Source organism: Dioscorea cayenensis, chromosome 12 (genome assembly GCF_009730915.1).
Source record: "Dioscorea cayenensis subsp. rotundata cultivar TDr96_F1 chromosome 12, TDr96_F1_v2_PseudoChromosome.rev07_lg8_w22 25.fasta, whole genome shotgun sequence".
NCBI classification, from domain to species: Eukaryota; Viridiplantae; Streptophyta; class Magnoliopsida; order Dioscoreales; family Dioscoreaceae; genus Dioscorea; species Dioscorea cayenensis.
Genome location: NC_052482.1, coordinates 19,085,952 through 19,109,260, shown reverse-complemented (window position 1 = coordinate 19,109,260; position 23,309 = coordinate 19,085,952). Strand labels below are relative to the sequence as shown.

General features: G+C 37.0%; 2 protein-coding genes, 1 long non-coding RNA gene and 1 pseudogene across 4 annotated transcripts; all 4 read left to right on the top strand.

The window, feature by feature from the left end:
* The first annotated feature begins 1,467 nt into the window (after positions 1-1,467).
* On the top strand, positions 1,468-4,141 carry LOC120273265. Its single transcript, XM_039279894.1, has 7 exons — positions 1,468-1,684; positions 2,072-2,225; positions 2,313-2,350; positions 3,069-3,129; positions 3,235-3,339; positions 3,449-3,474; positions 3,567-4,141. The coding sequence occupies exons 1-7, from the start codon at positions 1,468-1,470 to the stop codon at positions 4,139-4,141; spliced, it is 1,176 nt and encodes a 391-aa protein (XP_039135828.1).
* A 76-nt stretch (positions 4,142-4,217) lies between these two features.
* Positions 4,218-4,758, top strand: LOC120273006. 2 transcript variants are annotated; one of them, XR_005540487.1, is made up of 3 exons: positions 4,218-4,374; positions 4,525-4,627; positions 4,703-4,758. It is a non-coding gene; the product is annotated as an uncharacterized LOC120273006 (long non-coding RNA). The 2 variants fall into 2 exon arrangements; XR_005540488.1 differs by having other exon boundaries at positions 4,525-4,574; positions 4,703-4,745.
* An 8,182-nt stretch (positions 4,759-12,940) lies between these two features.
* Positions 12,941-17,697, top strand: LOC120273842 (annotated as a pseudogene).
* Positions 17,698-19,288: 1,591 nt separating this feature from the next.
* LOC120273968 (probable LRR receptor-like serine/threonine-protein kinase IRK) lies at positions 19,289-22,567 on the top strand. The gene is made up of 2 exons (XM_039280717.1): positions 19,289-20,826; positions 20,923-22,567. The coding sequence occupies exons 1-2, from the start codon at positions 19,442-19,444 to the stop codon at positions 22,379-22,381; spliced, it is 2,844 nt and encodes a 947-aa protein (XP_039136651.1). The 5' UTR covers positions 19,289-19,441; the 3' UTR covers positions 22,382-22,567.
* Positions 22,568-23,309: the final 742 nt, after the last annotated feature.

Here is a 23,309-nt window from a genome sequence, read left to right as displayed (position 1 = left end):
GTCTGTGGACCCTAAATGATGATCTAGCATGCCAATACCTCTATCAGCTACATAAATACATTGTCACTTAAAATCAGAACTTCGGCCTTTGAAAGTAGCTCTTAAAAATGTGTTCTGTCAATCTCTATTTTCTAATAAAGGAGTGCCACTACTTAGTTCTTACTTTTTAGAGAATTTTTCTTTTATATATGCCCTTGTCATTCTATTACTCTGTGAATTTCTTATTGGACTAGATGTGGATGTATGCGATCATGTTTCTATTTGTTTTCTATGTGGTATATTTTGAATTTCTCTCCTTTTTCTGTTTTCTACGTGATTGCAAAGGAAATTGCTTTGTTTTTTTTTTTAAATTTATACTGAGGGTGGTAGGTTCCTAATGCATGGTGAATGCATTTTATATCTATATTATGCTCTGATTCCTGTCTTGTTTTTGCATGTCATACAAAAGAGTCTCCTATAGGAATTTACCTCGACCACCAAAAGGTCTCAAGGTGGATCCATTCTTTTAGGGGAACATGGTCTGTTCATAGGGAGCCTAGGGTTCAAATTGGTAAGGACCTGGATCCTTACTGTGTTTTCTTTGTGTTATGATTGCTTATCTTGAAAATTAGTGAAAAAATAATTTAAGATGTCAAACAATTTGTGTGGATGTTATACTGAATGCCAAGATAAACACTGAGTAGATATTTTACTGTATATTGCAACTACCTGGATCTAATGTTTACAAATTCTGATTATGACAAATATCCTGCAACATACATTGCTGGAGCTGAAGTGATCTGTGTTTCGAATAATTTCAATCTCAGGAAATACAGCTCAATTCTGCTTTTTTTACTTATGTTCTCCAGAGAATCTTTTGTGTGACATACTGTGTCCTAGTGGAAATATACTCTGGTCTTGCTATCTTACAATAAGCTACCTTTGTTTAAACTGCGCACGACCATTCAAGAGTCAAATCATGTGCTATTTTTCAGTAATGTCCTCTTTACTTTGAGGTACAAATACTTTTAAACAGAATATTTTTGCTATTATTTTGTGGTTATCATATTGATATAGCACTTTTATTACTAAAGTCATATTTATTGCAAGAGTTATACTTGCAAGGTGTTTCACTTTTTCATTGTTTTGAAATTCTTGACTTTATTAGATTTTTCGTCAGTTGCTAAATTAGATTATCAAATTTTCCTCATTCACAGTTTATACATTTATAGGACAGTAATAGGCCTGAAAATTTATTTAAACTTCTTTTTCAAGATAGCTAATCAGAGTTTCATGGTGTTTTGATATTGTTAAAATCAGAGTTCCACAGTACACATACAACTGTTTGGTGCTTAAGTTTTGGGAGTTCTCAAGTGAATTCAGTGTTTCTGATTGAGTTTTAAATTTACCCTCAATTTGACACTAAATTACCCAGTATCTGCAGTGCCTCAGTATAATAATGTGGTGCTTCTACTTCTACAGGATACCATGATAAATGACATCAAAATGTCAACAGATGGAGCTCACCAGAATCATTACACATTTCAAACATCATGCTTGATGAGCTGGAGAATATGGAAAAACACAATGTTCAGAAAACATACATTATTTCTACAGATTTCTTTGCGATCAGTTTATAGTTCTGAAAGTGATGGAAAATACACTAGGTCTTATGCAGATTGTCAAAGGAAACAGCAATATGATGGTATATCACCTTCCTGATATTCTCATCTCTCCATTTGAATTTAACATGTTAATGAGAGCAATTTTAGTGCTAGAAAATTTTATGTCAACAAACTGACCATTAATTCCAGTAGTAGTTCTCGTACTGCTTTCTGTTCACAATATAGATGATTCTGTTTTTAACACAAAAGCTTTTTCCTGGTATGATGGTGGTGAGCTATTCTTGCTATTGCTCAGCTTAGGTGAAACCTAAAGAAAAGTATTTTGTATGAATGATCATACTGTTTTTTACTTTGTTCACAAAGCATAATTTACTATGAGTGAACTTTGCACATATTTGCCTCTATTCCTTTTGGCTATTATTCACCACCGTCAGAGCCTTATCCTGTAATCCTGTCATTATTTTCAGTTAGCTTTGGCCTCTTAGATGAAAAATTCCATGATCAAATGAACTATGACGCATGGAAGAAGAAACCATTTCATGCAGATGGCTGTCTTTCTCTTTTCCCAGAAGCTAAAAGAACTGTAGTAAACCCTGAAGACCCCTTTTTAGATAACTTCAGGTTAGGTTTGTTGTTTTAATCTATATTCAAATGTTTGTATTCATCTATTTTCTGACAGCATAAGTTTTTTGTATTGTCTTCATGCAGGACTGGAACAAGCATAGATAAAAGCTTTGACTTTTCAGGTTTTCATGCACCCATTAAGGCTCTAGAATATGTTACTGATGCTAAACATTGATATTGTTATATCTTTAAAGAACCAGATGCATATTCAATATATGTTCCTTGTGACAGCTTTTTCCCCTTTTCTGCAATATATCGTCAGAATATAATTCATATTAATATTTTAGGCTTAATGGTTTGCTAATTACATAAAATGAAAGTTCTTGGGAGTGTTTGAAGACTGCTCAAGTTCATGGGCAAGTAGAGACATGCACAATTTTATCAGACTTGTTTCAGAGGATACTATGATTTGAGGGATATGTATGAATGTGCGTGTGCTCAAGCAGAGAGTTTATCCTACAGACTGCATTACCTTTTGCGGATTTATACTCATCACTGCATTGTCTTTTGCAGATTTAGCAGTCTTCTTGTTTATGTATTTTATGTTCAATTTGAAAAAAACCTTTAATCTTGTTTTCCATCTTTTATTGTGGATGGATTTCATATGCTGAATATCCTTGGATTTCAGAGTCCTGGCTTGTAGGAATTTATGGAGTTGCAACTGTGGTTCCACAAATTTAACTATGAGAACTATATATATACATACATATATATATTTTTTTCAGTACTTCTTGAATTTGACTGATTTAAATTGCTTGAGCATGTTCGTATGCACCTTCACTCAATGGCTCATACTTTTATCATCCTGTTCTCTCACTTATCTTTCATCATTGTCTTTAGGTGGCTTCCAGAATTCAGCACCATTGACCTCAGATTTCAGACAGTTAACAGCAGAAAGAGTGTAATATTTTCAGGCTCTGTTGGGAAATAGATTCTAGTTGATTCTGGTTTACGTATTGCTTGTGCACAGCCTTTTTATCCTAGTTCTAATTCCAGCGCTAAACAGGAATTCTGCAACTAATAGTAGTGCTAACTTTGAGACAACCATTGATCCTCATGCTTGGTCTTTCACTGGAAAGGAAGATATGCATGACAGCTTCAGTTTATTCAGGTAAACTTTGATTCTTGTAACTGATTTTTTTTTTATATAGTCAAATTATCTTGATCTGTTATCTTGAAATTTGGACTCAACTCTTTGGATTTCGTGGAACTTCTTACAGTGAAGAGTCATGCTCATCCACAGCGGGTAATTCTTCATAATCGTATGCTTCTAATTGTATAGTTTTAATTTTTAATTTGAGCATGCTCATTTTTACGCCTATTACATTATTTCTGCAGTTGGAGAGGAAAGGAGTTATGAATTTGAATCTCAGTCGATTGGAATTGGAAGTAGACACAGTAATTTTAATGATTGGGAACAGTTCCATAGTCCCTCCAAAAAAGTTCAGAAATTTTCTGCCAAGAAAGCAATTCACGCCGGTCTGGGTAAAGTTCGCCAGAAAAACAATTTGGTTGGGTCGCAGCGATCTGAGAAAGCGCAAAATCAGGGGAGCCCAAAAGCAAGTCGTCATTTGCAAGAACTCTCTATTTTTCAGACGGTCTGGGAACCAGAAAGCATTCCTCCATTCGAGGAAGGATTTACTTCAACTGAACTTGATACCAGTTCTTTTAGCTGCAAGAGAAAGCCTGAGGGTGACCTCTTCAGCATACCCACTCCCGAAGCCTTTTTTTCTACAGAATTGAATGGGAAATCCAACTTTCCAGTTGACCACGGGGTTGAAGAATCAGGACAACCATCATCAGGTTTTGATTTTCACACGCAGAAACCGGGCAAACATTTTATGGAAGCGGAAGGCTATTTTCTAAACATATCTCATGCTGATGGTTTCCAATATGAGCAACCAACGTACTAGCCTGCCAAAGGAACAAAAGTGCTGCCAAAACATTCCATACCTTTGAGAAGCCAGAAAATGATGTTTTCCACTGAGAAGAAATCTTTAACCTCAGAAAACAGTATAACCGCTGTCAGTAAACAACCCAAGGATAGCTCCGTGGATAGTGAACATTCAGAAAATAAGACTCAATTGAATGAACCTAAACCTGGAAGTCCATGTGAAGTTGCCAAAGACTGCATTCAGCATACAATGTATGTAGCCTCATCTCTCCCTGCAGAAATTCTAAATTACTTTATGATCTCTAATTATTATCCTGCGTAGTGATTACAGAAACTCTGATTTAATTGTGAATCTTTATAATTTTGCTTTTGTCTTCTGCTGCTAATTGCCACATCAATCAGAGATCATCCAGAATGCAGTTCCCCTGTTTCACGCCAAAGTCCCAATAGAGGTTCGGTCATCATCACTTGCGTACGCTTGAATTTCATCAAATTTCTAGATCAGGTCCTTGCGATTCAAATTTTTTTAGCTTTAGCGCATTGTTAGGGGACACTGACAGGGCATCTTCTTGGCACTCAGACTTCAAAAAGGAGAAGGATGGAATTGAGGGAATAAAACTTAGAGCGACGGAGATGGTGAGTACAGACACATCGTATCAGGTAATGCTGAGAGTTATGTTCTTCAACTTCTTTGTGTGCAGAAAGTACTAACGGACGCATCAAAAAGGATACCAAGAAGGTATGATGCACACTCTAAATGCCATGTTTTTCACTAAGTTGATCAACAGATATGACAGTTGAACAATGTTCTTGTCATCGTCTTTTTGTCAATGCAAACTTGAAAACTCCCTCAATTCATTTTGCCAAATGACCATAGTACTGGATTGATCAAGAACATTCTTGAGTTTCTCTAATTTGCTTTTGCCATTTTTACGTACTTGTTAGAATCTCTCTAGGTGGCTCTAGGTGTTGCAGGTTAATCAACTAATTTATCTGACCAAAGGCTACACTTTATCCTGAGATTAAACAGTGATTTAATTGCACTTCGCTGCCATGACTTGTTGGAATTCATTTATACATGATGTCCCTTTTTTCTTTTTTTTGACAAACGATATCATATTGTTGTGCAAAAAATCTTTTATCAGGAGGAATTTACGCTGTTTTTTTTTTTAATATTTTGAAGAAACCATCTAGGTATCTCTCTATCGATTTTATTATATAGCTTACTTTAAGATTTGGCGTGCCCAGCACTGATTGGATCCTGCTGCCTTCGTTCTATGAGAAAAAAAAGGCGGTAGGCCATCACTATCCGTCCCTGCATTAATTTGTCAGCTTTAACTCCCAGTTAACCGGACACGACCATAAATACTCTCTTTCCTGGATCCAAAGGTGGTGATTCATTGAACTTTGAAGATCATCCAGGTCATTATCATTGATAGACAAAGTATGAAAGAAGGAATGAATGTGTGTTCACCAGGGTGAGATCAATCCATATAAATACAAGAAGATGAATATAAAAATAAATATACTTAAGAGTATATATGTATAAGTATACTATATATATACAAATAAGATATTACTCTAACACACCCCCTCAAACTCACGGTGGGTTATAAATTGAGAGTTTGTCAACTAGAAACTGAAACTGAGAGACAGTATGTAACTTAGTGAAAATATTAGTAGTCATTGTGTAGAGGTAAGTAAGGAAGAATAATCACTAGCTAGCAAAAATAATGATGACGAACGAAGTGAAGAGCTATCTCAAAATGCTTCGTATGTTCATGAAATATAGGGTTAGCAGTGATTTTAATAGCACTCTAATTGTCACAGTATATAGGAGTGGGGGCAGAGACAGTGACACCAAAGTCCATCAAAATCGTCAGCCATACCAAAGAACCTCCTTAGCAATAGAAGACATAACACCATATTTCAGCCTCAACAGGGTAGAAAGAGTAATAGTAGATTGTTTTTGCTTTTCCAGAAATAAGAGAATCTCCAAGAAAAATCGTGATACAGGTGGTAGAGCGTCTATCAAAGACATCACTGCCAGTCGAGCATCATCAATACGCCTCTTAGACAAATGGCCTATGGACCGAGGATTCATCACTTAGGGATGTCAAGTACTCGGGGTACCACTTGGGAAAGAAAAAAATGGGTCGAGCAGCTTTCGGGTTAAGATCCATCATTTACAGCGGATCCAAAAAGGAAAATCAAGTGGGTGAGTTGAAAGGTTTTTCAACACTTTCAACTTCTTCATCGACAGTTCCGCTCGATAACCCTATTCCTGATCAAGTAAGGTGGAATCTGAACTAAAAACCTCATCTGTAAAAAGGACTAATGAAGCTTTTTAAACTAAATGAACCATAGATGATATCCTCTAGAAGTCGAACCTTACGTCCCAATGAATACTTTGGCACGACTAACGTTTCTAATCTAAACCGAAAAAGCCCCAGACCTTCTTTGAGGAAGGCTTAAAAGAAAGAAAAAGATAATAATTAGAATTGGTTTTGTTGAATCGATCGATCGTGAACAAAAAATGGATGGAATTGGACCTAAAAAGCCATTAGAGTTCGTTATCGATTAGATATCGAGTGGGAACATCAAGATGAATGAGTTAACTAAGTATCGGATCGACCAAATTGAACAAATGATAGGGTCGAAGATCATGTTGTTCATTGGGAATTGAAGAGGGAGAACAAGCGGACATCGAACGATTAATTTCTATTTATCTCAGCACAACTCTAGAAGAGATGAGGCGAGATAAAAAGTAAAGAGCGAGATATAGTGCCACGAAGATAACGAAAGAACTTGTAAAAGGGTTGCATAATGAGTAGAGCGAGAAGCACTCACAAACTGACTAAGAACATGAACAACATATGCAATATTAGGCCGAGTAATGGTCAGATAGACAAGAGCACCAACAAGGACACGATAACAAGTAGGATAAGGCAGAGGCTCACCATTTGAAGAGGAGAGTTGGTGATGTAGCCTCGACGAGAATAAGCAACCTCAACACCAAAAAAGTAACGAAGAGGGCCAAGATCTTTCATTTGAAACTCGGTATGTAATTGTTGTTTCAAGGAAAGAACAATATCAACATCACACCAATAATAACCATATCATCAACATAAAGAAAAATAGTGATGCCTTGAGGAGTCTGTCGAGTGAAGAGGGCATAATCACTCTCGGTGAAACCAAGAGTAAGAACCACACTGCAAAATCGCTCAAACTAGGCACGAGGAACCTGTTTGAGCCTATAGATAGCTCGGCGAAGATGACAGAGATGCTGAGAAGGATGAGAGAAACCAAGAGGAGTCATATAAACGTCTTCAGAGAGATCTTTATGTAAGAAAGCATTGGTTACATTTAACTGATGAAGTGGCCAGTGACGAGCAGCAGAAATAGCGAAAAAGAAGATGAGCGATGAGTCGACTTGACCAGCATGAGTAAATGTCTCCTCCGTATAATCAATGCTATACTCTTAAGTAAAACCACGAGCAACAAAATGCGCTTTGTGGCGCTCAATACTACCATCGGCTCGGGGTCTTAACTCGATAAACCCAGTAACAACTGATAAGTGTAACACCAGATGGAAGAGGGATAAAATCCCATGTATGCATATGCTGAAGAGCATCAGTTCCTTTGACATAGCCTGTTGTCACTGGGGATGTTTCACCACCTCACGATAAGATTGCGGCTCAGAATGTGAGTGAATAGTAGCAAAAATGCTTGAAAATCAGGAGAGTAGGTAGATGAGAGAGAAAGGGCGTACCTAGCAGGCGGGCGGCGAGGACGATCTAAGTAACTACGGGGAATAGCACGAGCATCTTCGAGTGGAGGATGGGTAGGGCGGAGAGAGAGCGAATCACCAGAATTATCAATATAACTAGAGGAAGGGGAAGGAAGAACAGAGGAAGCATCTATGGAGACATGCCCGGAAGGAGCCCAGGAATTGGCGGTGGTAGTGGTGCTCGGGAAGAACTATGGAGAAATTCAAAGACGGTGAGAATAGGGGATCATAACAACTATAGCCTTTGTGTTCGGAGTTATATACAAGAAAAATGCGCATGGTAGAATGGGGAGAGAGTTTATGTCTCTCGACAGTGGGTAAAAGAACAAAACAAGTGCAACCGGACGTGCGAAGGTGGCCATAGGATGGAGAAATAGAGTACAAAGCAGCTCATATAAGGTGTGAGACCAGAAAAAGTGGAGGTAAGAGTGCGATTGATAAGTTAGACGGGTGTAAGAATGGCTTCAGCCCAGAAGGATTGAGGAATAGAAGAGGCAAAAAGAAGTGCGCGTGCAGAGTGTCAAGAATATGGTGATGTTTGCACTCGGCGACACCAGCTACGAGCGGTGTATAAGGACAAGATTAGCGAGGGAAGAGTACCTGTAAATTGACAATAATGTGCGAGAAAGGATGTAGAGAGAGACACTCGCGGACCCCATCAAAGCGAAAAATCTTAATGTGTTTACAAAACTGAGTATATACCATTTATGCAAATGGAGTAAATATCAAAACCTCCGATCGAGAACGCATTAAATAAAGCCAAGTATAACATGAGAAATCATTAACGAAAGTTATGTAATAGAAGAAACCACCAAGAAAGGGGAAGAGTGCAAGATCCCAAACATCAGAATGAACTAGATCAAAAGTAGATTAGTAAATAGATTCGTGAAGAGAACGGATGAAGCGATGGGTTTAGCGAGTTTACAACCCATACAAGGATGTAAAAGGAAGGGAAGAAATAGGAACCAAGATTACTCGAACTTGTTAAGAGTTTCAGTGAGAACTGAAACAGTAGTCAAGAACAGCCTGTACAATCAATCAGAACATACGAGGCGATAATGTAAGAAAATGGAGGAGTGGGAAAATGAAGAGTTTAAGTGATAAAGGCCACCAACTCATGCCATGCGATCCTAATCCTCTGGCCCGTAAGATGGTCCTGCACAATATAAATAGAGGAAGAAAAGGTAACCATGAGACCATAATCAGTGAGCTGACTAACAGAAAGAAGGTTGAGAGCTAGGTCAAAGACATAATAAACATCGAGAATGTCAAAAGAAGTGGGATCGAAAGATGCGACCACAACTGCGCGTGACGGATGAAAAGCTCCCATCGCGAGTCACGAACACTAGAAAAGGTATGAGGTGTAGTAAAAGAGACTAGGTTGGAGGTATCAGCAGTCATATGATGAGTGGCATCCGAATCTAAAATTCAGGAGGTGGAAGACATACCAGAGGCAACTGAGGGCAGTAGAAGCGTTGGAGGGTGAGCGCCGCGCATAGCATGAATCATTCACTAAACCGAGCAACCCGAGAAAGAAGATCGATAGAAGGAAGGAGAATCGAAGTCGAGACGGAAGGGGACGAGGAGAGGCAGCGGGAGATCTGAGGCGGGAGGGCGAGACTATGATGATTGATGCTACGTGACTTGAGACCGATTCTTCATACGACCAAGAGGCTTTGCACATAATGACAAATAACAAAGAGCCCGAGAAGTGATTGATGAGGACAGGGAGCTAGTGGTATAGAAGGGTCGAGGGTACCTAGTGGATCGTGGAGAAATCACACGAAGCTGTCTCGTAGGGATAAGTCGTGGAGATAATGTCTGCGAGACGAGTTTCTTCAACAATCACACTACACGAATGACATACGTCAAATGATGGAAGAGGGGCCCTCGATTGAGCCATATTGGTCGCGAACGACTTTCAAAATCGAGGATGAAGCGTCGAATTTGAATGTGCATTGTATTTGGCGAGACTGAGTGCGAGTTTTGCAACATATGCATGTTAGGCAAGTGGACTCCTCCAATAAGTCAATTTGACGCCATAAGGACCGTAGATCACTGACATATTCTCTGACGAATCGTTCACGTTGCTGAATGTAAGATCTTACAAAATAGCATACTAACGAGCAAAACCTGTTTGAGTTGTTTCATACTTTCAGTCATCCCTGCCCCACAATTTTAAATCTCTTTAAAGGAGAATGTAAACAAAAACGTGAGAAAAGTAAGAATGAAGATAGAATAAGATGTTTGAAATATATACAATATTTAATTTCAAACATATATAATTTGTGGAATTTCAACCATCCCATACTTAGATACGTAGCACACTTGTGTATGTACCTAAGTAGTTGGATTTTTGGCAGGCCTATTTTTTAAAACATCAAATATATATGATGCTTTTTGTGTTCCTAATTTTCTGTGTGGTGCCATCCATAAGCAATTTTTTTTTCCAATAAATGACAAGTGCTTTCCAGGAAGGATTTAGTAGGCATAGATGAGCATGGTGATTATGCAGACTTTCCTAAAGACAAATTTTCATATCATGCAACTTTAAAAAAAAATGTACAAATTATACAAACCTTCCACACAATAGTTTATGTTTTTGTGTGTTGTGGAGTTCAAACTTGAAACCCTCAAAACACCTGCTAGACTATGCCTAATTTTCCATTCATACACAACTTTTATGTAATTTTTAGTTGTACTCTCTTTTATGTTCTAAATTTTAAGCATGATTAGTATTAGTAAAGCATGACTTGATTTATACTACCTCTAAACTTCTTCTCTTCTGTAGCCATAATTTTCATTTTTATAATAATATTTTGTAAATGTTCAGGCCTTTTCTGCGAAGGTTGAAAATTGGAGATGATTTACAAGTATTTACCGATAATGTTTTTTATTTACTAAATGGAATTCATGGGTAAAAAAACTCTGGAATATTCATTTAGATTTTAATAATCATATTTACTTTTAGTAGTCAAATTCATATAAAATAGATTAAGTTGCCCTGAATAACCATGTGTTGTGTTGGTAAAATACATAATTTGATTTATGGCGTAAATTTTTGACTCATTAATAAATAAATGAAATAAACGGATCATGATACCACAATAATAAACAAGAAATTAAAACATATGATGTATGACAGGAGATGGAAAGGTTTGACTTAGTCTTAAATACATGATTAATTTATGATTTATCTACATTGTCAATAAATAAATAAATAAATAATAAAATAATTAACTCTATTTCTTAAAATGTAACTAATCTAAATTTATTGAAACATTGAGCAGACATACAAGGGTGCTATTAACTCACAGTCAATTTTTTTTTAAAATATAAATCACAAAATCAAGCTTCTGCCTTGTTTGCTAAACAGATAAATTAGTGATGAGGTTTTGGCTTTGGGTGACAATCACTTTCCTATGATCAAATCAAATGCAATCTTTCTTTTAAGATCATTCTACGTGCCATGTTCCTATTGGCTACTTTTGCACGTGTCACTACATTAGTGGACAGTAGTCGTGGCAACTACCCCCGTTCTCCATCCTGGCATGTGACATTATTAGCCGTCCCTCTCCACCACACTTGTTTTTTTCCCATCCCATTCCCCGCATCTTATAAAATAATACTAATAATAATACTAAAAATTATTATTATTATATTATGCATATATTATATATCCGGATTTCAATACTGTTTAATATTATTTATATTCATAAAAATAGATATTTATCTATTATTATTTAAAAATAATAATAATATATATATATATTCGGGCTTCAGTACTGTTTAATATTATTTATATTCATAAAAATATATGGTTATCGTCTATTATTTGAAAATGATAATAATAATATGTAGCTTTGATAACTTAATGCAAAAATTCAAAGACTATTTTAAAATCCCTAATTATATATATATATATATATATATCCGGGCTTTTAATATTATTTATATTCATAAAAATAGATGTTTATCGCTTATTATTTAATAATAATAATAATAATAATATGTAGCTTTGATAACTTAATGCAAAAATTCAAAGACTATTTTAAAATGCCTAATTATATATATATATATATTCGAATCACTGATTTACTATATATAATATTAACTTTTAATTTAATCTATTGAAAAGAATAGAGAACAAAAGTTGTGCTAAAAAAATACCAAATTTCAAATGGCTTCTGAATATGAAGTATATTCATAGGAAAAATACAAGTATTAAATTGTATGCAAAAAGTCAATGCTATTTGATTGAATGGTGAAAATATCAATTTTAGATTGCATTTATTAATTCAATTATAATCATCTTCTCTACACTCAATTATTAGGGTGAGATAGACTTATAAGATTTTCTCCTTAATCAATCCCATCATATTAATAAATTAACCACAAATCTAACCATCGCCATTTGTAAGGGATTTGATGTAATGTTTTTCCTTCAATATGATGTGTCAATTTGCAAAACAAATATAAAAACAAACTGTTTTCATTATTTTTATAATGACAACAAATGTCTGTCTCCAGATTAGTGGTCAAATTCTCTCCATGTATATCCAAATCACGAGAAAGATTTATTTTGGTCATTAGTATCAGTTTTGAACAAAATAGCTGGTTCTTTTTATAACTTTCAAAATAAAATAAATAAATATCATACTTCAATAATATCCAACATACTTTATCATAATAAAATCCTTAATAATAATTCCGATATGCTTCGACTTTCAGTCATGACTTTCTTTCAAGATATTATGAAAATGATCGGTTTTTAATTTTAGGATATATAATAAAAATTAACATAATCCAAAAATAAATTTGCCAAAACAACCAAAATAGAAATTATAAAACAAGCATCTAATATTTATCATCCACAAATTAACAATATAATTATATGAGAGATCAAAATAAAAAAATAAAAAAATAAAAAATATTAAAAAAGAAAAAGAAAAAGAAAAAGAAAATGATAGATTTATCAAGAGACAAACACTGCCGAAATTATAACACGTGACAAACATTTTAACATTTAAGGCCATTATCATAATCTCACACTGAAAAGCATCCAACGCTCTCCTCTCACTCCCCCTTCACTCTATCCACAAACCCTAAACAATTTGGGAATGTCCAACTAGATTTTCCTCAAATTAATTCCTTTTTCAAGCTTATTATCACTCCTCTGTATTTGTTTTCCATTTTCTAATCAATTTCGGTGTATTGGTTTGATTCAGAGGTGCATATACTGAGATCAATGTGAACTTTTTTTTTAATGTTTTCTTTTAAATTTGATGGTTTTGGAGAATTTCAGTTGTTTATTTATGGATTTTTTAAGCTCTTTCAGTTGGATTTCCCTAAAAGTTGGGATTTTTCACTGGTTTTAATGTTGTGTTTAGGAATTTGGAGCAAGGATGAGAGAGAAGCTGTGGTTTGTTATCTGGGTTCTGTTGCTTTGGGATTCCAGTTTGGGGAAATTTTTAGTGGAGAAGAACAGCTTGAAGGTGACCTCACCTGAATCACTGAAGGGTGTTTATGAGTGTGCCATTGGGAATTTCGGTGTTCCTCAGTATGGTGGAACAATGGTGGGCATTGCTGTTTATCCAAAGGCAAATAAGAAGGCCTGCAAGAGTTTTGATGAGTTTGATATCTCATTCAAGTCCAAGCCAGGAGGATTCCCCACCTTCCTTCTTGTTGACAGAGGAGGTGAAAGATCTTGCCTTTGTTATCTTATTAGATTTTTATCAGGATTCTATTTTGATTGAAATTTTGGTGTTTTAATCTATTTGCACGAGGTGATGATCTTTCTATTTGCTTGATCATTAAGATGTTTACAATTTTGGTTGCAGGCTTGAGGGTGATTTGTTTGCATTCCACTTGATACTGTAAAAATTGCTGTCACTTTTTATCTGATTTCTGAAGCTGCTGGGTTTTTATCTTTTTAAGTGATCTTTTTTGGTTTGCTGATCTGTATCTAAATTGTTTTATGCCTAAGTCATTATTTAGGTACAATTTCCTCAGTAGGAGTGTTTAGAACTCAAATCCTTGCTTCACTCCAGCTACCTAATGTTGGTGGTTCTTGCATCTTGTTCAGCGTCGATGATTGTGTTCACTTTGAAATGTTATAAATCTTAAGTAAATTTAATTGGGAGGTTAATACTTTCACTGTCTTTGAACTGGCAGTGTGTTATTGTTGTTGTTATAAAGTATTTTGGTCATGCCGTCATCATGTAGTATATTACTTGGTAAATGATATGGAAATTTGATCAAACCCAGTATTGATTATATAACAGACCTTCTGTGCGCTCCGGACTTCTGATCAATCTTTTCTAATGTTGGGCAGATTGCTTTTTTCACTGCAAAAGGCTTGGAATGCACAAAATGCTGGGGCTGCTGCCATTCTTGTTGCCGATGATAAGGTAGAACCTTTGTTAACTATGGACACACCTGAGGAAGATAAGGGTGAACCTGATTATCTACAGAGCATTACCATTCCGTCAGTACTTATAAGTAAAGCCCTCGGGGATAGTCTGAAGAAAGCTCTTACAGAGGGCGAGATGGTTAATGTAAACCTGGATTGGAGGGAGTCACTACCCCATCCGGATGATCGTAGTGGTACTGAGTTCTGGACTAACAGCAATGATGAATGTGGCCCCAAATGTGACAGTCAAAGAGGAATTTGTGAAGAACTTCAAAGGAGCTGCGCAAATACTTGAGAAAAGGGCTATACCCAATTCACACCACATTACATTACTTGGTATTGTCCTGAAGCTTTTATCTTGAGCAAGCAGTGCAAATCACAGTGCATTAATCATGGGCGTTACTGTGCTCCTGATCCTGAACAAGACTTTAGCAAAGGATATGATGGGAAAGATGTTGTAGTCCAAAACTTACGGCAGGTCTGCGTGTTTAAGGTTGCCAATGAAAGTAGGAAGCCATGGCTTTGGTGGGATTATGTGACAGATTTTTCAATTAGATGCCCAATGAAGGAAAAGAAGTATACTAAAGAGTGTGCTGATGATGTTATCAAGTCATTGGGTAAGTTTGTTATGGATCTTCTGCATTTATTACTATTTTTTTTTATCATGCTTATTAATTTTTTTCAAAGGCGAAGGCTTGCTTATGGTCTTTGATGAGTTTTGACAGGCCTAGATCTAAAAGAGATAGATAAATGTATCGGAGATCCTAATGTGGATGTAGAAAATCCTGTTCTCAAGGCTGAACAAGATGCGCAGGTGAATTGAAATTTTGAAACTTTGCTTATCTCATAGGCTCTTTTTCTTTATGAATACCCATTCTTGCTATATATCTTTCAAATCAACAATTTCATGTTCTTAGATTGGGAAAAATTCTCGCGGTGATGTGACCATCTTGCCAACTCTTGTCATCAACAACCGACAGTACAGAGGTATGCATCTCACTTCCAATATGTCATACTCAAAGTTTATTATAAGTTCGGTGGAGCATTTTTCATGGTTTTATGGTATGTATCTACAGGTAAACTGGATAAAGGTGCTGTGCTCAAGGCTATTTGTGCAGGCTTCAAGGAGACTACTGAACCAGGTGTTTGTTTGAGTGAAGGTCAGTTTGCTGCAGAGCTACTTTTCTCATTCTTTGCTTGTCTACTGTGGCATTTATTATGGAGTTTGTTTTGGAATTAACTGCAGCATTTTTCGGTTTATGATTCTGGCTTTTAGAAATAGAAACAAATGAGTGCTTGGAACGGAATGGTGGATGCTGGGAAGATAAGGTTGCTAATGCCACTGCATGCAAGGTGGATTTCTTTCGATTGTTATGACCAACATTTGAGATCATATTCCTTTTCATACTCTTATCATAAAACCCACCATCCACCCTATGACAGGATACTTTCCGTGGAAGAGTGTGCGAGTGCCCTATTGTTCGAGGTGTCAAGTTTGTTGGAGATGGGTATACGCATTGTGAAGGTGCATATTTTGTCCTTGAAGTTTATGTGGTAGATTTAGAAACAGATTTATACCATAACTAGAACTCAGACAGGGAGATAAGAATTTGGCCAGAAATCCATAATAGAGTCCTACTTTGTAGAAGTTCTCAAGTTCCACTTTAAAAAAATATGATGCATAACCCCAGGTTTGCTGTCTTTTTGTTAATTGGTTTTAAATGCTTTTTGGTTCTTCTTTCCATAAACTCTCCATTTAGTAAGCATAACTTCCTTGGATTCTAGTAGTGCTTCTTTGTCTGTTATATTGATCATTGCACCACAAACGAAGACCATGGTATCAATCAAAGGCTAATTTAATGAGTTTTAACACCAAGCAACAACCTGCAGTCCATACAAGACCTGCCTTTAAATTTTTATATTTTGATTTCTTGTGAAAGTGTGGAAATATCTGTTTCTGAATTAGTTGGCATCACCTGTATAACCCACAAATTTTGAGCCCATTACCCACTTAACCTAAAGGCTAAAATTCATCTCATTTCAACTTGTCGAATACCATTCCGAAAATCATGTATGATCGTTTTTGTTCGAGATAGCAAGTTAAAAAAAAGGGGGCTGTTCTCTATTGTCACTTACAGTCCCTCGAGAAGAAGCCGTCACTTTCTAATCAAGGCCCCTCTGGAGGTGTTTTTTATAGGAACTTTTCTCCATTGGTCAGCAGCTCCAGTGTTTGTGTTTTCCTATTATATTTGTGATATTCCTGTTGTTTATTTGTGAAATAACCAAAGTACATTTGCAAACATTATCTCTTTTATAGCATCCGGAACCGGAAGATGTGAAATTAACAATGGCGGATGTTGGAAGCATACCAAACATGGAAGCACATTTTCTGCCTGTTTAGTAAGTGAATCCATTGATGGAGAAAACATTAAACATAAAAATGTCATTCTCTTTAGAGCATAAGCAACTTGATATTTGCCTCACAGGAAAACCATGTCCAGGGATGCAAATGCCCTCCTGGTTTTAAGGGTGATGGCATTGATTCATGCGAAGGTACTTCAACCTACATTTGGTTATCTTTGATTCATAGTTGTTTACACAATGTTCTAACAGTAAGGTGGTCTTAGATATCGATGAATGCAAAGAGAGAACCGCATGTCAGTGTTCAGGGTGCAAATGCAAGAATACATGGGGTAGTTACGAATGCAATTGCCGTGGCGATCTGTTATACATGAAAGAGCATGATACTTGTATAAGTGCGTATATTTTTCGATTGTACCACTATTTTGTGTGTTTTCCTTATAATGCATTTACATTCTTAACAAAGCTATATTTTCGGTAAATCTGTCTGCAGGTAAGAAGGCGACAACAGAGGTCGGCTGGAGCTTCTTGTGGGTTATCTTTTTTTAGGCCTATGTATTGCAGGGAGTTGGAGCCTATGCGATCTACAAATATAGAATTCGGGTATGCATCTTCGACGTCTTTTCTTTGCAACTTCAATTAAATTATATTCTTTCTCATTCTTCGGCCTTCCAGAGTTACATGGACTCGGAGATCCGCGCGATCATGGCTCAGTACATGCCATTGGACAATCAAGAAATTCCGAATCACCATAGTCATCATGGTGAAATTTGAGTGAATATGTTTCTTGAAAAAACAATCAAGAGTGCTAAATTATATGTCTGGTAAAATCATGAAGGGGTGGTATGGATATAAAGCTCTCATGTATGTAAACTTTGGAGCTCATCAGTGCCATCCTCTTTGTATTACTTGCTTTTTAGCTGGCTCATAACTAGTTCAAGCACTTCTTTTGTTTAACTTCTCTTATTTAATATAAAGTAAACAGTGTTGAGACCAGTGACATTGAAAACTATGCTAATTGGAGTGCTTAGTAATCACTTATCAATTGCCATGATTTTTGTTTATGTTTGAAGAGATCATGCTTCTTATTGTTATTATTATTTCACTGTTAAAAGCATCAATAATTATAAACTGTGAACATCATACATTGCATATTTTTCATGCATTCAACCGGCTTTATAGTTTGTCATAGGTTATTTATAATTATTATTCTTTTACTTGTTTATGAATCAATATTTTTATTTTCAAAATACTCATTTCAATAAATTTATTCATTTCCTCTTAAAAAGTTACTCATTTCGTTGAATTAGTTTGGAAAACAAAGCAATCTATCTAAAAGCCTTATTTATAGAAGAAATTTACCAAATGGTTTGTAACCCAATAGTATTTGGTGTCACTGTCCTCCCGGTCCAATCGCACCAACGATCCACCGTGCGGTGCTCGGGTACTGATCCTTACACTTGGCCTTTTGCATACATGAAATGTCCTTTTTTTCACATTTTGTAAAAAAAAAAAAATTATTGAAAGTTCTATTTTTAAGAACAAAATGTATATTGCACTACAATAATTTTTACTGGAAATGCCCTAAAAATTCTTCCAAGTTTCATTTATTCACGTATTGTCGTGTCAAATTTAGGTATTCTTAAAAAGTCATTTTTTCTGACATTGTATTTTTCTATCTTTCTGTCTCAATTTTTTTTTAAACGAAAACACATAATATTAAACAAAAATATCATATATTAAACGGAAAGATCAAATATTAAACGAAAAGGCACGTAAAAACTTATGTGGTTATATGAAAACAAGCAATGTTAAATAAAAACTATACATTTGTAAGATAAAATAAATTAACTTCCTCCATTTCTTTTTATCTGTTATGGTTAACCAAATTTCACATACCAAGAAATCTAGTTATTTCACAAAATTTTATAAAAAAAGATTATCTTTCCAAAATTACCCATAATTTATATATTCACATTTCTCTCTCATATTTAATTTCAGGTAGAAAATTGAATAAAGTGTTAAGAGTAATTTAGAATAAAAATAATAAATAAAAAATAACAGATAAAAAAACATTGATTTGTAACCTATAAGAAGGAATGGATGGAGTAAGAAAAATAAACAGTTAAAAAAAAAAAAGAATTATCTGCTAAATTCAAACATAAGGGTTTGTCCCTAATGTTTTTGAAACTTTCATTAAACTATAATTCATTTTCCCTGATACTTACACTAGATCATTTGTTTTTATTCAGAAATAAATAAATAAGTGCTCAGTCTCAGAGACTTCGAAAAAGATATTTTAAAAAATCAAATAAATTATAAATAAATAAAAAGCAAAGGTTCAGCTTTAAATTAAATGCATCCACTGCCACGTGTTAACGCAACCTACCCGACTACTTCAAGTCCAAAAGCAACGACCTCATTAAATCTCATTTACTACCCCTTTAAATTCCCCAAACTACCCCTAAAAAAGAGATCCAAACGCAGCCCATTCATGTCATTTTACCCATCCAAACATTTCCACGTGTCACCATGTGGGACCCTTTCCAGCATCCCAATAAATACCTCCGAGGATCTCGCTTCTCGTCTTAAACCCTCAAAACTCCAACCTCGTTCACTAAAATTGCCTTGAGATTCGTTTTCTTTGCCTCGAGATTCGTGTACCTTCGCAGCTCTTCGCTAATGGCGAGCTTGCTCTAAAAGCTCCATCTTTAATGGCGGAACTCTAGAGCTCTCTCCATCGAAACCCTTCCAAGATGTCGTCTTTTTCACTCTCTTCGCTCCTCCTCCTCATCCTTCTCCTCCTCCCCTTCTTCGCTTTCTCCTCCGAGCCTGGCCTCAACGACGACGTTCTCGGCCTCATTGTTTTCAAGGCCGACCTCCAAGACCCGAGCTCCAAGCTCCTCGCATGGAACGAGGACGATGATGCCCCCTGTCGCTGGCCTGGCGTGCTATGCGACCCCAAGACCAGCCTCGTCTCCGAACTCTCCCTCTCCGGCTTCTCCCTCTCCGGGAAGATCGGCGTCCGTGGTCTTCTCCGCCTTAGATCCCTCAGGAAGCTCTCCCTCTCCAGGAACAACTTCTCCGGTCCTCTCTCGCCGGAGATTCTCCGCCTCGAGAGCCTCCGCACTCTTGATCTCAGCGAGAACTCCCTCTCGGGGCCTATTCCTGATGGCTTCTTCTCACAATGTAGGTCGCTTCGTACCCTTTCTCTGGCCAACAATGCCTTCTCCGGCGAGATTCCGGCCAATGTTGGGTCTTGCTCGACCTTGGCGGCAATGAATCTCTCGTCAAATCAGCTTTCTGGCGCTTTGCCCTCCGGGCTTTGGGATTTGAATGCTCTTCGGATGCTTGATTTGTCAGATAATTTGTTCTCCGGCGAGGTCCCCACTGGAGTTCACCGAATGTTCAATCTGAGAACCATTAGCTTGAGAGGAAACCGGCTCTCCGGCGTCTTGCCGGAGGACATTGGCGCTTGTTTACTACTAAAAAGTCTCGACCTTGGCCGGAATTCCTTCTCCGGTGAACTCCCAGTGTCCATGCAGAGGCTATCCATGTGCCAATATCTAAGCTTGGGCTCCAACTCTTTCGCCGTTGAAGTTCCTCATTGGATTGGAGAGCTGATAAGGCTTCAGTTTCTTGATTTATCTGACAATAAATTCTCCGGCGAGGTCCCAGATTCTATCAGCGAGCTCACAGCATTGAAAGAGGTGAAGCTTTCTGGTAATAACTTCACTGGGAGCTTGCCGGAATCAATGGCAGCTTGCAAGAGCTTATCAGATGTGGATTTCAGTAGGAATTCATTCACCGGTGGAATCCCTTCATGGCTTTTCCAATCCACGTTGCAGAGAGTTTTGATATCAGAGAACAAACTCAGTGATTCTTTAAGAATTCCCAAGATGAATCATTCCACAATCACAGTCTTGGATTTGTCTGGAAATGCTTTCTCTGGTGTCATTCCTGATGATATCTCAAGCATTCAGAGTGTGCAGTCATTGAATCTTTCTCACAATTCTTTCTCTGGTCATATTCATGCAAACATTGGCGACTTGAGATCATTGGAAATCATTGATTTTAGCCATAATCTTCTCAATGGGAGCATCCCTTCAGAGATTGGCAAATTAATCTCTCTGAAATCACTGTAAGTCCATATCTTGTTCTTCAAATTGTTTTTGTTTCATTTTGATTGTTATTCTTTTATTTATTTCTGAAATTTTGAATCTTTATGTTTGTTTAGAAATCTCTCACAAAACAACCTCACTGGTTCATTGCCTCCAACCTTAGCAAATTCCATGAATCTGCAAACCATAGACATCTCCCATAACAAGTTCTCTGGAACACTTCCTAAGCAACTCTCAGATCTTCCTCATCTCCATTCATTCAACATCTCTCACAATCTCTTCTCTGGCCCAGTCCCCACCGGTCACTTCTTTGACACCATCCCTGCATCCTCTTTATCCGATAACCCCAGCCTTTGTGGCTCTGCAGTTCATCGCACCTGTCCTGCTGTCCTCCCGAAGCCCATTGTTCTCAATCCAAACTCATCGTCTCCTAATAATTCTAGTCATAAAGCCTCACCGGAGTTCCTTGGACACAAGAAGACCATTCTAAGTATCTCAACACTCATCGCCATTGGTGCTGCTGCAGTTATTGCCATTGGTGTCATTGGCATTACAGTCTTGAATCTTCGAGTTCGGTCAATGGCCCCTCACTCTGCTGCTGCATTGGCTCTCTTTGATGATAATGTCAGCCGGTCGGAAACCACAGAAGCCAACTCTGGCAAGCTTGTCATGTTCTCTGGGGAACCTGAATTCAGTGCCGGTGCTCATGCAGTCCTGAACAAGGACTGTGAGCTTGGTCGTGGTGGTTTTGGTACTGTCTACAAGACGACTCTTAAAGATGGGAGACCGGTAGCGATCAAGAAGCTAACAGTATCAAGCATGGTGAAATCACAAGATGAATTCGAGAAAGTTATTAAGAAGCTTGCGAAGATTAGACACCCGAATCTTGTTGCTCTTGAAGGCTACTACTGGACTTCATCTTTGCAGCTTCTCATATATGAGTTCCTGTCTGGTGGAAGTTTATACAAACACCTCCATGAAAATTCAGCATCAAACACACTCTCATGGAGAGAAAGGCTCAATATAATTCTTGGCATTGCGAGGAGTTTAGCTCACCTTCATCAGCTGAACATTATCCATTACAATCTGAAATCGAGCAATGTGTTGATAGATGGCACCGGTGTGCCGAAGGTTGGGGACTATGGATTGGCCAAATTGTTACCAATGCTGGACAGATACGTGATTAGCAGCAAAATTCAGAGTGCATTAGGATATATGGCGCCCGAATTCGCTTGTCGATCAGTCAAAATCACTGAGAAGTGCGATGTTTATGCATTCGGCGTACTGATACTGGAAATCATGACAGGGAGACGACCGGTAGAGTACATGGAGGATGATGTTGTCGTGCTCTGTGATGTAATGAGGGAGGCAATGGAGGAAGGGAAAGCAGATGAATTTGTCGACGGGAAACTCCAGGGATGTATTCCGGCGGAGGAGATGGTTCCAGTGATCAAATTAGGCTTGATATGCACTTCTCAAGTACCATCTAACCGACCCGAAATGAGCGAAGTGGTGAACATACTAGAGTTAGTCAGTTGTTCTCAAGGAAGCAGCATATGTGCTGAAATAAGTTGAGTTTTACTGAAACTGACATCACATTTTCCATGTTCAATCTGCTTAGAAGTTTAAAAGTTATGTATGTAGTATCTGAGAAGAGTTGTTCTCTATTATGAATTGGTTTTGTGTGTGTGTACTTTTGTTTTTCTGTGTATTTTTGTTTCATGGCAGTTCAAATAGAAAGGAACAACACTTATCTATCTATACATCAAGTGCATGCCATTTGAATCAAAGTCAATTCATGGAGTAATGAGTATGAATTCAATTAAAATTCAATCAGTGGGATGGTCATCAACCACATGGACCATTGTTTGTTTCTGTTTTGTAAGGGAACCAAATCAAAACAAGCTTGGAAGGTAGTGAAACCTCATGAAGGCCATACACACATCTATTCTTTTGAAGAAGAATCTTCTCAAGAGGATAAATATAAAATGGTACACTTTGAGGAGCTTCATATGGATTACAGAATTAACAATATCTCAGATGGTTGTTGGCTTGACTAGTGCACATGGGGTCCAACTACTCTTTCTCTGGAGGAAAAAGGAAAGAAGAGTTGCATGGCTTCTTTATTCAAGGAAATTTAACAGAAGGCAGCAACAGCATTGGCATCTTGCTTTTGTTTATTCATTCAAAAGTTCAGATGCTCCCAGCACTGTCAAAACTCAAAACTGGTTTCAGAAATAAATGCAGATAAATCTACCTGTAATTTATATATATATCTTACTCCATTCTGAGACAACATGCAGACAAAGCAGGACAGATAATTAAAGAAAGAAACAGATATCACTGTTTCCCATGGATTTAGAATGATTTAATGCTTCCCATACAACTGTATGCTTTTTGATGAGAAATGGATGAAGAACAAGGCATGATTCAAAGAGAGTAAGGATGGGAAGAGCATGGAAAAAGGAGAAAAAGAAAGGGAAAGTGGTTGTCTTGAGTGGGT